The sequence below is a fragment of the Plecotus auritus genome, assembly GCF_963455305.1.
Source record: "Plecotus auritus genome assembly, chromosome: 2".
In the NCBI taxonomy this organism is placed as follows: domain Eukaryota; kingdom Metazoa; phylum Chordata; class Mammalia; order Chiroptera; family Vespertilionidae; genus Plecotus; species Plecotus auritus.
This window is the reverse complement of record NC_137771.1, coordinates 38565867-38582006: the sequence shown is the minus strand read 5'-3', so window position 1 is coordinate 38582006 and position 16140 is coordinate 38565867. Positions and strand designations below refer to the sequence as shown.

The 16140-nt window shown below is 41.5% G+C and overlaps 1 protein-coding gene across 1 annotated transcript in view; it reads left to right on the top strand.

Annotated features, from left to right (window-relative positions):
* CYP4X1 (cytochrome P450 family 4 subfamily X member 1) overlaps nt 1–16140 on the top strand; it is a 35595-nt gene that overhangs the window by 6096 nt on the left and 13359 nt on the right. Inside the window, exons 2-6 of the mRNA XM_080658263.1 lie at nt 5097–5238; nt 6390–6434; nt 8197–8324; nt 12309–12436; nt 12538–12692. Coding sequence (XP_080514389.1) covers nt 5097–5238; nt 6390–6434; nt 8197–8324; nt 12309–12436; nt 12538–12692 — 598 coding nt within the window. The remainder of the gene's footprint in view (nt 1–5096; nt 5239–6389; nt 6435–8196; nt 8325–12308; nt 12437–12537; nt 12693–16140) is intronic.

Genomic DNA, 16140 nt, shown 5'->3' with positions numbered 1-16140 from the left:
TTGTAATTCTGATTCAGATTACATTGGATCTGTAGATCAATTTGAGAAATATTGCCACCTTAATATTAAGTCTTCTGATCCATGAACATGGGTGTCTTTCTACCTATTTAAGTCTTTTAGGTTTTCTTTTAAAAAGGTTTTCTAGCCCTCACCGGTTTGGCTCCAGTGGATAGAGCGTCAGCCTGCGGACTGAAGGGTCCCGGGTTCGATTCCGGTCAAGGGCATGTACCTTGGTTGCGGGCACATCTCCAGTGGGGAGTGTGCAGGAGGCAGCTGATCGATGTTTCTAACTCTCTATCCCTCTCCCTTCCTCTCTGTAAAAAATCAATAAAATATATTTTTTTAAAAAAAGGTTTTCTAGTTTCAGGCTACACGTTTTACACTTTTTTTTGTTAAATTTGTTTCTGAATATTTTCTTCTATTTGTTAGTCATAAATGGAATTGTTTTATTTTCATTCAGATTGATCTTTGCCTTCACGATATTTTAAAGTCTATACTAGTATTCCTCTTGACTGTCACTAAATTATTTTTTGTGTTTAAGAGAGGCCTTTCTGAGTTTTGAAGATTGGAGTTGGCTGATATATCAAGCTGGCTAATGTTACCAACCCTACCTCTTTACCTTTTTTTAACCCTTTATGTTCCTTTAAAAAAATTTTTAAATATTTATATTGATTTCAGAGAGGAAAGGAGAGGGAGAGAGAGATAGAAACATCAATGATGAGAGAGAATTGTTGATTGGCTTCCTCCTGCAAGTCCCACACTGGAGATCGAGTCCACAACCTGGGCATATGCCCTGACCAGGAATCGAACCGCAATCTCCCGTTCATAGGTCGACACTCAATCACTGAGCCACACCGGCCAGACTATGTTCCTTTTAATGATTCATTACTCAGGCACAAGGAGAGGATGGAACTATTTTGCATTGTAAAACATTTAGGTTCCAGAAGGAATAGGTGTGTGTAAGGGAAATTCCCTGTAAGACAAGGAATTTAATTCCTTGCTCTATTCCAGTCATGCTGGCCTTCTTGCTATTCTTCAAAGGTGCCAAGAAAATTTCTCCCTCAGGGCTTTGGGTATGCTCTTCTTTGATTGGAATGCTCTTCCTGCACTTTATTCAGAGAGACCTGCCCTTGACCTCTCAAACTAAAATAGGGCCTTCAAGTACTCTTTATCCCCTGTTTGTATTATCTTAGCACTTATCATTCCCTATCACCATATTATATACTCCTTTACTATATTCTGCTCTCCTCCCCACTAGAATACAAAATCTGTGAGAGGAGGGTTCAACACTATCAACCCAGTGCTTGGCTCATAATGGGTGCTTAATAACTACTTTGTTGGATACACACATATTAGGTGCTAAGTAAATTCATTCATTGCTCTATTTACTACAAAGAAAGGACCAGGTAGATTGATACTTATTCAGTAGACCAATGAATCCCAGCCAGTGTGTGGGACCGTGTTGTATATGCAGGTATATGTGTGTGCACGCACACGTGCCCACATGCACACTTGTATGTAATTCGGGGAAAGTCCATATAGCTAAGTAGTAAGGCACTTGGGCTCCGGAGTTCTTCCTGGGTTTGAATCCTTACTACTAGTTGCAACTGTACAACCTTGGACAGATTACTTAACTTCTCTAAGGCTCAATTTCCTCATCTGTAAAATGGAGATTGCAATTGTGCCTGCTTCATAGGGTTCCTGATGTAAAAATTAAAGGATATTAAACATGGATAGCACTTGGAAGCACCCAGCTCATAGTAGTGCTTGGTAAATGTTAGCTGTTACTATGACTCCAGGGATTAAACAATTTCCGAATATTTCCAAACAATGTCTCCTAAATATGTGTAATATGTATTTTCAAATGTATTTAATACTGCCATGGATGAAAAAAAAATCAACTCATATATTACAGGATTCATATAACTTTCTATCCTTTTTGTCTAGACAGGAGTTACTAAAAGTATAACCAAATGATCAGGGTGTCCATGATCATTTCTAACCTAAAAAGTAATCCTCATACTAGGCTGTAAGTTCCATGAGGGCAAAGACCTTGCCTGTCTTATATTTCTCTGTATCTCTATCACTTGGTGCATATAATAGGCACTTAATAAGTTTATTTTCTGCAAATGAACAAATATTAGCATTGTTGGCAAACCACTCTTGGTGTCGGAGGTGCTTGTCACTGCCTTGACTGTCAGAATGGGACCAAATAAGAGTCTGCAGGAACTAGTGTCAATAGTTGCAATATTTTAGGGGCCCTAAACTATCCGGGAGCACTTCATGGATTAGAGGTGCTAACTGGTAATAGGATATTAGGAGCTAAGGTTTTCTACCTGTCCTGAGGGTAAGAACAAATAAATCACATGGCAAATGCTGTGTGAGTTTGTCACACAAGGAAGAACTTGGCAGCCTTAGGGTGTTTTTGCAGGTCAGGTTCCCCACGATCATGCTCAAATGTGTAGCTGGGCACACCCAGACACACACACAGGTCTCCACACCTCTCCTACCCCATGTTATACAAGAAGCCGATATAAACGAATCTATTGTCAGTGATTTCATGGAACTATTTAAATGTACCATTAGTAGCAGTCTGCATATCAGGCAAAAAGTTCATATCTAATGGTAGTATTTGTACTCTGATTTATACATTTTCTTGGGATTCCTAAGCTTGGGTTATAACATTCTAAACAAGAAAGTGTAATTATCTTCTCAATATAAATATACTAGAGATCTGGTGCATGAAATTTGTGCATGGGGGGGTGGGAGTGTTCCTCAGCCCTGCCTGCACCCTCTCCAATCTGAGACCCCTCAGAAGATGTCTGACCAACAGTCAGACATCCCTCTCACAATCCGGGTCCGCTGGCTCCTAACCGCTTACCTGCCTGCCTGCCTGATTGCCCCTAACCGCTCCCCTGCTGGCCTGATTGACACCTAACTGCTCCCCTGCCAGCCTGATTGCCCACAACTGCCCTCCCCCTCTGGCCTGATCGCCCACAACTGCCCTCCCCTGCCAGGGCCTAATGGCCCCCAACTGCCCTTCCCTGCTAGCCTGATGGCCCACAACTGCCCTCCCCTGCCGGCCTGATCGCCCACAACTACCCTTCCCTGCCATGACCCACCTCCTCTGCCCGGACCACCTCCTCCATGGGAGGCGGTGGAGACACCGGGACCAACCTCCTCCATGCCATGCAGAGCCGCGGGACCCCCCAGGCCTTACCATGTGGAGCGGCCGCCAGGCCCTACCTCCACTCTGTGCGTGGCCATCTTGTGACGGCCATCTTATGACAACGTGAGGTCATCATGCCACCTAGGCTATTATTAGTATAGATGTTATATTCCCAGACCAAGTCACTGTCATATGACATACACTGTGAGCTGTTTTCTCAACTGAGAGGGTGAAGGGAGATTTTTTGGTTTTCTTTTTCTTTTCTTTTTTTAGTTTTGCATATGTGTTGGTTTTTATTGATATATTATAAAAACAATTATTTGCTTCTTGCTTTTACAGCACTGAGCGCCATATTCTTGGGCATCAGCAGGGCCGAGGTGCAATTTTAGCAGACATTGGAAATAAATAGATTCATTTCTTTTTTTTTTTTTTTAAATAGATTCATTTCAAAGCAAGAGCTTGTATCCAGGAAAAGTGGGGGCATATTTTAGATATATCTCTTACATCGTGTCTACACACAGCTGGCACACAGTTATCTGAACAAGAGTGAGAAGATAGATTACATGCATCGAGCCACAGAAAATCCAGTAATTTATCTAGGCAATAATTTTGACTTCTTCTTTTTGAAACCTTTCACTAGTGTGGACTTGGGTCACACGCGATGAATCTTTCACTCCACACAGAGGCATTTTGACTGACTTAAAGGTAGATAAGAATCACTGGCTAAATAGAATGCTGTCAGTTGTCAGCATTGGGGAGAGATCAGATTAGCCGTGATGGAGTTGTTTCAAACACTCTGGTCGGTAAAGGCAGAATAGACATGGCCTGGCAGTTCAGTTACCATGAGGAAGTGATGCTTGGATAAGGGCTGCACAGGGGGAGGTGGAGCATATGGGAAGTGGTGGTGGTAGGCTGAGAGTTTTGCATTTGAGTTTGCATCAAGCTTCACACTCCCAAATAAATGAAACTCCTACTGTTATACATAAAAAGAATTGGATTTTCTTTGTAGATGGAGTTGGCAGGTTTTTCGAGAGAAGTATTTACCATTAAGTTATTACAAAAAAGACACTCATCAATAATTAGAGGAACGGGAGAGGGAATGGTGTGCTGAATGATGGATCATGTTCAACCCACTAACAGTTAGCTTTCCACATAGGAAAAAAAAATCTTTTTCAGCTTTCAGATGCCACTCCTAATCTAAGTGTGTGACCTTGGCAGGTGAGGCAGGGGATGTGACTGGATTCCCTTCACCCTCTCAACTGGAAAAACAGCTCACATTTGACAGTGACTTGGTCTGGGAATACAACATCTATATTATAAAAGGCCTGTGGCCCTAGCTTAAGGACCAAACTACCGGTCACCAGGAGGTGCATGGAGCACCTCTCGGTCCCCACCCCCCTCCCCGCCCAAGCCGCTAGCCATGAGGGGGAGGTTTCAGGACTGGGGACTGCTGAGCTTCAGCGAGCTGTCGCGGGGCGGGGGGGGGGGGGGTGGGGAGCAGTCCAGGGGTGGGGGGAACCTCTCGTGGAGCAGTGGCAGGCCAGGGGAGCCTTGCAGAGCAGTCGATGGGCAGCGGACGCGAGCATCGAGGAGCGTCCTGGGGCAGGGTGCTTCACGTAGCATCACTGGTTGGCAGAGACCATGCAACGGAGGCCAGGCTAGGTCTAGGAACCCTACTCACGCACTTTTCATGGGCTGGGCCTCTAGTATATTTATATTGAGAAGATAAATACACTATCCTTGTTTAGAATGCTATACCCCAAGCTTAGGAATCCCAAGAAAAGCATGTTCACCCACTTCCAAAAAAAGGGTCAGGCTCCTCTGCCTGGTGACCCTACACAGGCCCTGAACTCAATTAGGCTCTGGAAGAAGGGCTGTGTGTAGACTGGTTGGCATCTCTAATTTCCTTCACTTTTTTTCACTGCAGTTATTTCAGGAGGGTGATTTCGAGTCATTTGAGGAGATTGTGAAAAAATACCCGTGTGCCTTTCCTGCCTGGATTGGGCCCTTTGAGACATTTTTCCAAATCTATGACCCGGACTATGCAAAGACATTTCTGAACAGAACAGGTAAGATAAGGAATGAATCTCAGCAACCTCATCTTCCTAGGAGTGATATGCACAACCCATAGGCAGGACTCTAAAGGAATTCTGAAGCAAAGATTGGTATTAGGCCTTCAAGAGGTACTGGAGGAAATGTTGAGAGGCTTTCCACCAATCCTTCCCACACCCCCAGTCACTCTCTAGTTTAGACCTCCCTGGGCCCTTTTAGGTCACTGTATTGAAGCCCAGCAGGCACCACCAGATCACCCCGGGCTTTCTTTTCCTCTTTTGGTTTTGTGACTTCTGTGTCAGCAACACTCCCCAGCCTGGCCCCTTTCTTGAGAGTAAGAGTTCAGAGGGATTCAGAAGAAGCTCTGCCTGTGCCGGTTCGGTATATAGCCCTGAATGCCAGGTCATTGCTTTACTCAGGCTAACCTCTCCACTGTGGTCCACATTTTGTTTTCATTTTTTTGCATATTTCTCAACTGTGTTCCCTTTGGAGCACAAGTTCTCTGACTCCTCCATCCAATTCTTTTTCAAGGCTTCCACAGTACATTATCTCATAGCACAAAATTAAATGTCCAGTTTTTGTTCCATCAACTTTGTAAATTAAGGTGTGATATTCAGATCTTTCTTCCCTGTGCCATTCTCTCCATTACTTTTAGCAAAATCTCCATTATTTTTTAGCAGTTCTCCAGGTTGGTTTCATGTTTGTCTCTTGAAGGACAGGAGATGTAAACACCACGTTAGAGTTCATGAGAACCACAGGTGGCACTTATACCTTGCTTTCTGGTGTTTCCCCAACCCCTGTTGTCACCCAACCCTCCCCCCTAAAACACACACACACACACACACACCATATAATATGTTGTCCCAACTCCTGTTCTGGAAACTTTGTAACCTGCAGGTAATCTCTGTGTCTGATGTAGGAAATGTAAATGAGGAAAGATTCTGGGTTCATGCACCTATCTGCCTCATGGGGTTTGCTGTTCTCTGATTCCTGAACCAAGAGTTTTGTCAACTCCCCAACCCCTACACCTGCCAAGGGCTACAAGAATGAGCCCTGCGTTTCCTTTTACTGACTATTTGGTGTTGATGTGGGCAAATGAGAAAACCTTCACCAACTTTGATAATTTTCCTCTAATGCTGTCTTTTGTTTCCCCTGCTTGACTCTGCAGATCCCAAGTCCCAGTACTTATACAAGTTCTTGAATCCATTACTCGGTATGTATGTGACCCACTCTCTTGCTAGAAGCCCCTTTTGCTATAGTAGAGCATTCCAAAGAAACGCAAGTCAGAATTCAAAAGCATTAAGAGTATGGTAGACCTATACTGCAAGTTATCTAGGGGGAAGGTCAGGAGGGAGTGCTATGGTAACAGCACAACTTCCTAGGAATCCTCCTTGTCCAGTTCTGTCCCTGAAATCTCATTCTCAAGGCAGCATATGTGTGTATCTGTCCTATCTCTGTCTTTAAAATTGCAGCCTAGCCATCAGTATTTTTTATTTTATCCTTTCTTCTCTCTTGTTTTCTTGGCTTCTTCCCATTCTTTTTGGACTTCCTCTACTTCTGTATGCAAATCAGTAAAATTTTGCTCCAAAATACAGTTTGGAAATAGTCCATGAGCAGATAAATTAAGTCTTTTAGTCATGTAATTGGTATTTATGTTAGACAAGAAAGGAATTAAATGAAAGAATATGGGTTTGGGATTTAGAACTACTTGAATTGAAATACAGCCCCCCACTGACTAGTTGTTTTCTCACCTTTGATGATGAGGAAGAGAGTTACATCTCTGGACTGTTGAGAGGATTAAATGAAACATATTTTCAGCACTGATTGTAATAGCTATCACATACCAGTGCCCGACCATGCATTGCAAGACTGGTATGTTGTAAGCCCTCAATGAAGGATTGCAATTATATATTAACTAGAGGCCCAGTGCACAAATTCGTGCGCCAGTGGGGTCCCTCAACCTAGCCTGCAGGATCAGGCCAAAATCAGCTCTCTGACATCCCCTGAGGGGTCCCGGATTGCAGGAGGATGCAGGCCAGGCCGAGGGACCCCACCGGTGTACGATCGGGGCTGGGGAGGTACGCAGGAGATTGACCAGCCCGGAAGGGACCACAGAAGAGCTCCAGGGCATGTCCAGCCCATCTCACTCAGTCCCGATCAGCTGGACCCCAGCAGCAAACTAACCTACCAGTTGGAGCATCTGCCCCCTGGTGGTCAGTGCATGTCATAACAAGTGGTTGAGTGGACTTAGCCTATCATTAGCATATTACACTTTGATTGGTTGAATGGCCAAACGGTTGACCAGACACTTAGCATATTAGGCTTTAATTATGTAGGATATGCTTTGAGTTTCTTTTAAAGTCAACTCTTCAATGACCTCCCTGGTAACAGAAGATTATGAGGCATTAGGCTTGATGAGTGTTTTCTGTTTGTATCATTTATGGGTGTGAAGCACTGACAAGGGCTCAAGGAGGAGCTATCTGGGGACATAGTGGATACTCTTGTCCAGTTCCTTGTGAATTTTGTGTTCACAGTATAGTTCATGGGTTGGTTTGGAGTGAGAGAAGATTAATATCTGCTGTGTCTCCACTGTCGGCTAGAGACCAGCCAAGGTGCCTTATATATACATCTTAATATAATCTGCACAGAAACACAGTGAAGTAGATATTTATTATCACACTTGGTCATTGAGAAAATCAAGCCTTAGGAAGATTAAGTGACTTACTCAATTATTACACAGGTAGTAACTGATGATTTCAGTATGAGCACTCTCATAAGGCTTTATAAAGTGGGGTTTCTGACAATGCTAACTACATTCATCCCAGATGTAAGCATCAAAACTCACCTTGATCTTAATATATGAGCACTGTTTTGACATTCTATTACATCATGACTGCACATCATGGTCACTCCATGATGTCTGTTCCTCACCTCTCCTTCTAATTAAAATGCTTTTGTGCCTTTTGTGTCTCAAGGAGAAGGACTACTGAGTCTACATGGAATCAGGTGGTTCCAGCACCGGCGCCTAATAACTCCTGTATTCAATTTTAACACCCTGAAATCCCACACCAGCATTATGGCCCAGTCTATAAACACAATGCTGGTAAGTGAAGGTACAAAAGTGTTCTGATGTGTTGCAAAATACCTCCAACAGGAAATGGGTTAGACATATGTGTAGTGGGTAGTGAAAGTCAAAAAGGAATGCTTTCTAGAAATCAACCAATGCACAAGTACCCCCTAAGCAATAGGTGTCTATGTAAGCCTTTACTATGTTTTTGGGGGTGATAAAAAAGACGAAGATCTGGTTGTCTGTCTTAGATATATTTTGAGATCCTATGGCAGTAAATCAAAGTTGTAAGACTCAAATGATAAATGTTGTCAATGACAGGTAAGGAAATCTGGAGTAGCTATAATTTCTTCAAATTCAGAGGAGACTCACATTTATCATGAAATCTGAGCTGGACTTGAATGTGAATAATATGGATGAGGAAACTTAGGCAGAGTGAGATAGGGCAGCATGAACAAATGTTTGGAGGTTAGAATGGACTTGCCTGATAGCCATAAATGACCTGCAAATGATAAGTGTCTACATTAAAGTTGCAGATGTGAGTTTCCTTGCGGAGGATCATTAAGAGCTGACCTGCACCCTTCCAAAGGGGCATGAGGAGGTTGCAGAGGACTGCTCCTATGGGCAGTCCCTGGTTTATAAATGAGTTCTATTCATAAACTCCAGGTGTGAATGATACATTTTTAAATTGTACTTATTTAAAAATCAGATTAGAAAAGAGAAACGAAGATGGCGGCATAGGTAAATACCTAAACTGCTGCCTTGCACAACAATATCAAAACTACAACTAAAAGACAAAACGGACACCATCCAGAACCACAGGAAAGCTAGCTGAGTGGAAATTCTACAACTAGAAGGAAAGGGGAAAGCACATTGAGACTCAGAAGAGCTGCAAAAAGCTGAGGTATGGAAATGTGCGCACGCGGAAAGGACGGGCGGCTGACTGCACAGGCGGCTGAGTGCGTGGCTGGCTTTCTAAAACAGGAGGGAGACGGAAGCTCCTGACTGTGCTGAACTCCAGTCCCGGGCGAGACTCCGGGAACCCAAACTCATTCAGGGGGAATCTAGACTGTCAGGAAAAGAGAAAGCACACAGAAACTCAGGGGAGCTGCGGAAGGCAGAGGTCCAGAGGTGTGCGTGCGCGCAGAGAGGATTGACTGCTGAGTGCACGGGCGGCTGAGTGCACTGCTGGCTTTGTAAAGCTCCCGACTGTGCTGAACTCCAGTTCCGGGCAAGTTTCTGGGAACCCAGATGCATTCGGGGAGAAACTGGACTGTCTGGCAGTGGGCGAAACTCAAGGGCGGTTTTCTCTCAGAGGTGCTTGCAGTGATTACCGAGGGACACTGAGACCCAGGGGCCACATAGGGCAGGGCTGACGGGAAGCCAAGGCTGTCTACTCCGCCCTGAGACTCCGCCCCATCCAAGCTGAGCACAGAGGCTTTTGCAAGTCTTCTCCCATAAGGGTGCCTCCAGCACAGAAGTTCTCCCAGCGTAGACACAGCTGATCCTCACAGCCAATTGGCCTGGAGGTCAATTCCTCCCAGTGATACCAACAACAATCAAGACTTAACTACAACAAGACTGTGCACACAGTCCACAAAGGGGTGCACCAAAAGTATCCACCTCAGGTAACTGGGGGAGGCTGAGCCACTGGGCCATATAGGACACGTACCACACAAAGCTACTCTACCAACTCAGAGAAGCAGCGAAAATGTGGAGACAAAGAAACAGATCACAAATGAAAGAAATGGAGGAAAGCAAACGACTGGATATAGAGTTCAAAGCCACGGTTATAAGGTTTTTTAAGAATTTCCTAGAAAAGGCCGATAAATTTAGTGAGACCCTCGAGGATATGAAAAAAGACCAACTAGAAATTAAACATACACTGACTGAAATAAAAAATATTATACAGAGACCTAACAGCAGACTAGAGGACTGCAAGAATCAAGTCAAAGATTTGAAATACAAAGAAGCAAAAAACAACAGGAAAAGCAAAAAGAAAAAAGAATCCAAAAATATGAAGATAGTGTAAGGAGCCTCTGGGACAACCTCAAGCATACCAACATCTGAATTATGGGAGTGCCAGAAGAAGAGAGAGAGCAAGATACTGAAAACCTATTTGAAGAAATAATGACAGAAAACTTCCCCCACCTGGTGAAAGAAATAGACTTACAAGTGCAGGAAGCGCAGAGAACCCCAAACAAAAGGAATCCAAAGAGGACCACACCAAGACACATCATAATTAAAATGCCAAGAGCAAAAGACAAAGAGACAATATTAAAAGCAGCAAGAGAAAAACAGTTAGTTACCTACAAGGGAGCACCCATACGACTGTCAGCTGATTTCTCAACAAAAACTATGCAGGCCAGATGGGAGTGGCAAGAAATATTCAAAGTGATGAATAGCAAGAACCTACAACCAAGATTACTCTACCCAGCAAAGCTATCATTCAGAATTGAAGGGCAGATAAAGAGCTTCACAGATAAGAAAAAGCTAAAGGAGTTCATCACCACCAAACCAGTATTATATGAAATGCTGAAAGGTATTCTTTAAGAAGAGGAAGAAGAAGAAAAAGGTAAAGATAAAAATTATGAACAATAAATACATGTCTATCAACAAGTGAATCTAAAAACCAAATGAATAAAAAATCTGATGAACAGAATAAACTGGTGAATATAATAGAATCAGGGGCATAGAAAGGGAGTGGACTGACAATTCTCGGGGGAAAGAAGGGTGGGGGTGCGGGAAGAGACTGGACAAAAATCGTACACCTATGGATGAGGACTGTGGTGGGGAGGTAAGGGCAGAGGGTGGGGTGGGAACCAGGTGGAGGGGAGCTATTGGGGGAAAAAAGAGGAACAATTGTAATAATCTGAACAATAAAGATTTATTAAATTAAAAAAATAAATAAATAAAAATAAATAATAAAAATCAAATTAGTAATATACTAAAACAGTTTCATCAGAAACACTTCCAATCCCACAAACAAAGCCAAAATTTTCTTCCACCTTCATCCGCAAGTCTATCCCTTTCTGCACGAGAGAACCACTGATTGGCTGGGTTCTCAGCCAAGCTCAGAGAAGCGGATTTTCCCTCCAGTCACTGGAGCTGTGGTGAAAGTAAGTAAGAACCAGTCGAGGCAGAGAGCTTGAGGTGCAGGTTAGAGTGAGAGGGGGCCTACTCTTCGGATTCTGGTGCTATGCAGCTTGGCTCACAATTGCATATCAGCCAGTAGTGACATTTGATTTTATCACCATTTCAATCAACCATTTCTGTCTCCCTCACTTCTCAGTCCCACATTTCCCTGAGATTCCTCTCACAGCCCTTCCTTCTGCTGAATTGTGCCAAATTGCCTCCAGCATTGAGCCTCCCCTCCGCTCTCCTTTCTTCTAAACTCACTTCTGTACTCGGTAAAACTTACATCATTCAGGGTGACAGCAATTGACTAAACAGTAGACACTTAGGTAAAAACTTTAAAAATATCTCTTTGCCTTTTTTTTCTGTGGCCTCCAAATCCTTAGCACCTAGCTATAGGTATCGTCGCTAAATAAATGTCAGTTGATCTGAACTTAAACATTTAGATTTATTGGTATTTTTACTTTTAATGTTCCAAGTTTATTCTAAGTGCAAATATGGTAGTTGGAAGTAGTGATGGGGTGAGGGGACCTAACAGTTTGGGGACTGAAGGTGGAGGAAGCCCTGGGCAGACTCCTTGTAATTATGGGTCTTGTATCAGAGAGGATTTCTTTCACTAGGATCTTATCTGTTTTAAAGCAGAGTTATGGTAATAACTGAAAGGCCAACGATACTTAATTCAGCCATTTACTGGGTATCTGGTTGGCTCCATGCTCTTTCTCACCCAGCTGGATGCATTTTTCCCCCTTCCTGATGCTAAGTAAACATTTAGCTTATTTGCTTGAATGAATTTTGGCTCCTGCTAGGTTGTCTCTCTTACATCATAAGGGCAGGGTCAGATAAAGGCACTTGGATGGTGATGTTGATCTTGACTTCCTGTGCCAGGACAAATGGGAGAATATTTGCGGCACTCAGGAATCAGTTTTGGAGATTTTTGAGGACATCAGCTTGATGAGCCTGGACACACTCATGAAATGTACTTTCAGCCGGGAGACCAACTGCCAGATAAACAGGTTAGTGACAGGAGGGAAAACAAACAAACAAACAAACAAAAAACATTTGTTTGCCATTATCTGAGTCACCTATTGACGTATTATCTCCACTTTCTCTCTAGTACCCATGATCATTATACTAAAGGGTTATGTGAAGGCTCTGAAATCATCTATAAGCGCGTGTTCAGTTTCTTCTATCACCATGACATAATTTTCAAATTCAGCTCTGAGAAGCGCCACTTACAGAAGATAGTCAACATTTTGCATCAGTACACAGGTATTTCTTGAGTTTGGGTTGCCCGAGTGCATACATTGTCATAACTGTATTGTGTCTGTGTAGAGGAATAGGCCAATGAAACATAATTCAGCCATATACTGGGTATCTGGTTGTGAAAAGAGAAAGAATTCTTGTTCTTAATGGAGCTTTTAAATGCAAGTCCTTTAGAGAAGTTTGCTACATTTATAATAGTGTCTTATGAGAGAGAAGTTTTCAATGTATTCTATAATTTTTATTATGCATAATTTTTATTAATACAAATGTAACAAGTGCGTACTTAATATTTCAAAGCATAAATAGCATTTGGCTGTTTGCACCATGCTTGCAGTAATAATGAGAAGCGAAAAATATTCATGCAACACAGGAATGAATAGGGAAACAGAGTAAACGGACATACAATCAAAGAAGGGGGAAATGGGAGTTATCCAATTGTTATGGAAGACAAATAAGTTCCAGAGAGCTGCTCTACAACATCATGCCTATAGTTAACAATACTGCATTGTATACTTAAAATGCGTTAAGTGGGTTCATCTCTGATAAGCATTATTACCAGAATAAAAAAAATAAAATAAAGTTTAAAAAGCTTGTTTCAAAAATATATAGTTTTAACAAAACATAAACAAAGAAGTTGAAATAGATCAAACTTTCTAAACAATTCAATATTACTTTTAATGAACATAACAATAGAAAATGTTTATCAAGCAGTTAATTAATCTTCCTTTAGCTCCACCAATTACTAACAGTGTGACTTTGGGTAAGTTACTTACTGCTTTGTCTCAGTTTTATCTGTAAAATGAAGATAAAAAAGAATGTAACTCATAGGTTTGTGGTGATGATGAAATATGTTTATATATGTAAAGCACTTTGAACATTTCCTGGAATTGAATCAATGTTAAATATCCTATCTAATAAAAGAGTAATATGCAAATTGACCATCACTCCAACACACAATATGGCTGCCCCCATGTGGTCAAAGATGGCCGCCCCCATGTGGACACAATATGGCCACCACAAGATGGCCAGCAGTTAGGGGTGACCAGGCCAGCAGAGGAGGGCAGTTGGGGGCAACCAGGCCTGCAGGGGAGAGCAGTTGGGGGTGACCAGGCCAGCAGGGGAGGGCAGTTAGGGTCATTCGGGCTGGCAGGGGAGCAGTTAGGTGTCAATCAGGCTGGCAGGGGAGTGATCAGGCTGGGAGGCAGAAGCGGTTAGGGGCAATCAGGCAGGCAGGCAGGCGAGTGGTTGGGAGCCAGCAGTTCTATATTGTGAGAGAGATCCCAGATTGGAGAGGGTGCATGCTGGGCTGAGGGACACACTCACACACCCATGCACGAATTTCATGCACCGGGCCTCTAGTGTTCCATATAAAAGTGAAATCAGTTATATTTGTCTTTCTGTCTGACTTATTTAACTTAGCATAATATCCTCTAGGTCCATCCATGCTGTCACAAATAGTGAGATTTCATTCTTTTTTATGGCCCAGTAATATTCTATTTTATATATGTACTACCTCTTCTTTAGCCAAATGTCTAAATGCTTCACATACCTTGGCTATTGTAAATAATGCTGCATTGAACATAGGGGTGCATATATCTTTTCAAATTAGTGGTTTGGATTTCTTCAGATAAATACTAAGAAATGGAAATTCTGGGTCATACAATGGTTCTATTTTTAATTTTTTGAAGAACCTCCATACTGTTTTCTATAGTGGCTACATCAATTTGCATTCCCACCAACAGTACACAAGGGTTCACTTTTTTCCATATCCTCGCCAACACTTGTTTGTTCATCTATTAATGATAGCCATCCTGACACGTGTGAGATGATATCTCATTGTAATTTTAATTTGCATTTTTCTGATGATTAGTGGCATTGAGTGTTTTTCATATATCCACTGGTCATCTGTATGTCCTCTTTGGAGAAATGTCTATTCAGGGCCTTTGCTTATTTTTCAGTTGGAGCATTTATTTTTTTCATGTTGAGCTGTATAAGTCCTTTATAAATTTTGGATAATAACCCTTAATGGATAGACCATTGGTGAATATCTTCTTACATTCATTAAGTTGTCTTTTCATTTTGTTGATGGTTTCCTTTGCTGTACAAAAACTTTTTAGTTTGAGGTAGTCCTATTTGTTTATTTTTTCTTTTGTTTTTTTTTTTTAAAAAAACAATTTTTAAATACATTTTTATTGATTTCAGAGAGGAAGGGAGAGGAGAGAGATAGAAGCATCAATAATGAAAGAGAATCATTGACCAGCTGCCTCCTGCACACCCCACACTAGGGACTGAGCCCGCAACCTGGGCATGTGCCCCAACTGGGAGTCAAACCATGACTTCTTGATTCATAGGTCAATGCTCAACCACTGAGCTATGCCGGTTGGGTTCTCTTTTTTTTCTTTTGCCTAAGGAGAAAGATCAGAAAAAAAATATTACTAAGAACAATGTCAGAGAGTTTACTGCCTATGTTTTCTCCAAGGCAATAAGATGACTATAACCTTGTAGTATAGATTGATATCAGGTAATGTGATACCTCCAATTTTGTTCTTTCTAAAAATTGCTGTGACTATTTGGGGTCTTTTGTGGTTCAATATAAATCTTTGGATTATTTATTCTGGTTTTGCAAAAAAAAAAAAAAAGGCTACTGATATTTTAATAGGGATTGAATTGAATCTACAGATTGCTTTGGGTAGTATGGACATTTTAACAATGCTAATTCTTCCTATCCATGAGAGCAATGTATACTTTCATTTATTTACATCTTCTTCAATTTCTTTCTTTAAGATTTTTAATTTTCTGATTACAGGTATTTTACCTCCTTGGTTAAATATATCCCTAGGTATTTTATTTATTTTTTTCTGATGCAGTTTTAAATGGGATTGTTTGCTTCAATTCTCTGATAGTTCATTGTTGACATATAAAAATGCAACCAATTCTGTATATTAATTTTTGTCTTGTTACTGTACTGAATTAATTTACCAGTTCTAATATTTTTTGGTGGACTATTTAGGATTTTTTTATGTATGGTATCATGTCATCTGCATATAATGACAGTTTTATTTTTTCCTTTCCAATTTGGATGCCTTTTATTTCTTTTTCTTATCTGATTGCTGTAGCTAGGACTTCTAATACTATGTTGAATAAAAGTGATGAAAATGGACATCCTTGTCTTGTTCTTTATTTTAAGGAAATACTTTTATCTTTTCACTGTTGAGTATGATGTTGGCTGTGGGTTTGTCATATATGGCTTTTATTATGTTAAAGTGTGTTTCCTCTGTTCCCACTTTGCTGAGAGTTATCATAAATGGATCCTGGATTTTGTCAAATGCTTCTTCTGCATCTGTTGATATGATCATATGATTTTTATCCTTAATTTTGCTTATCACATTAATTGATTTGTGGATATTGAACTGACCTTGCATCCCAGGAATAAATCCCACTTGATCATGGTATA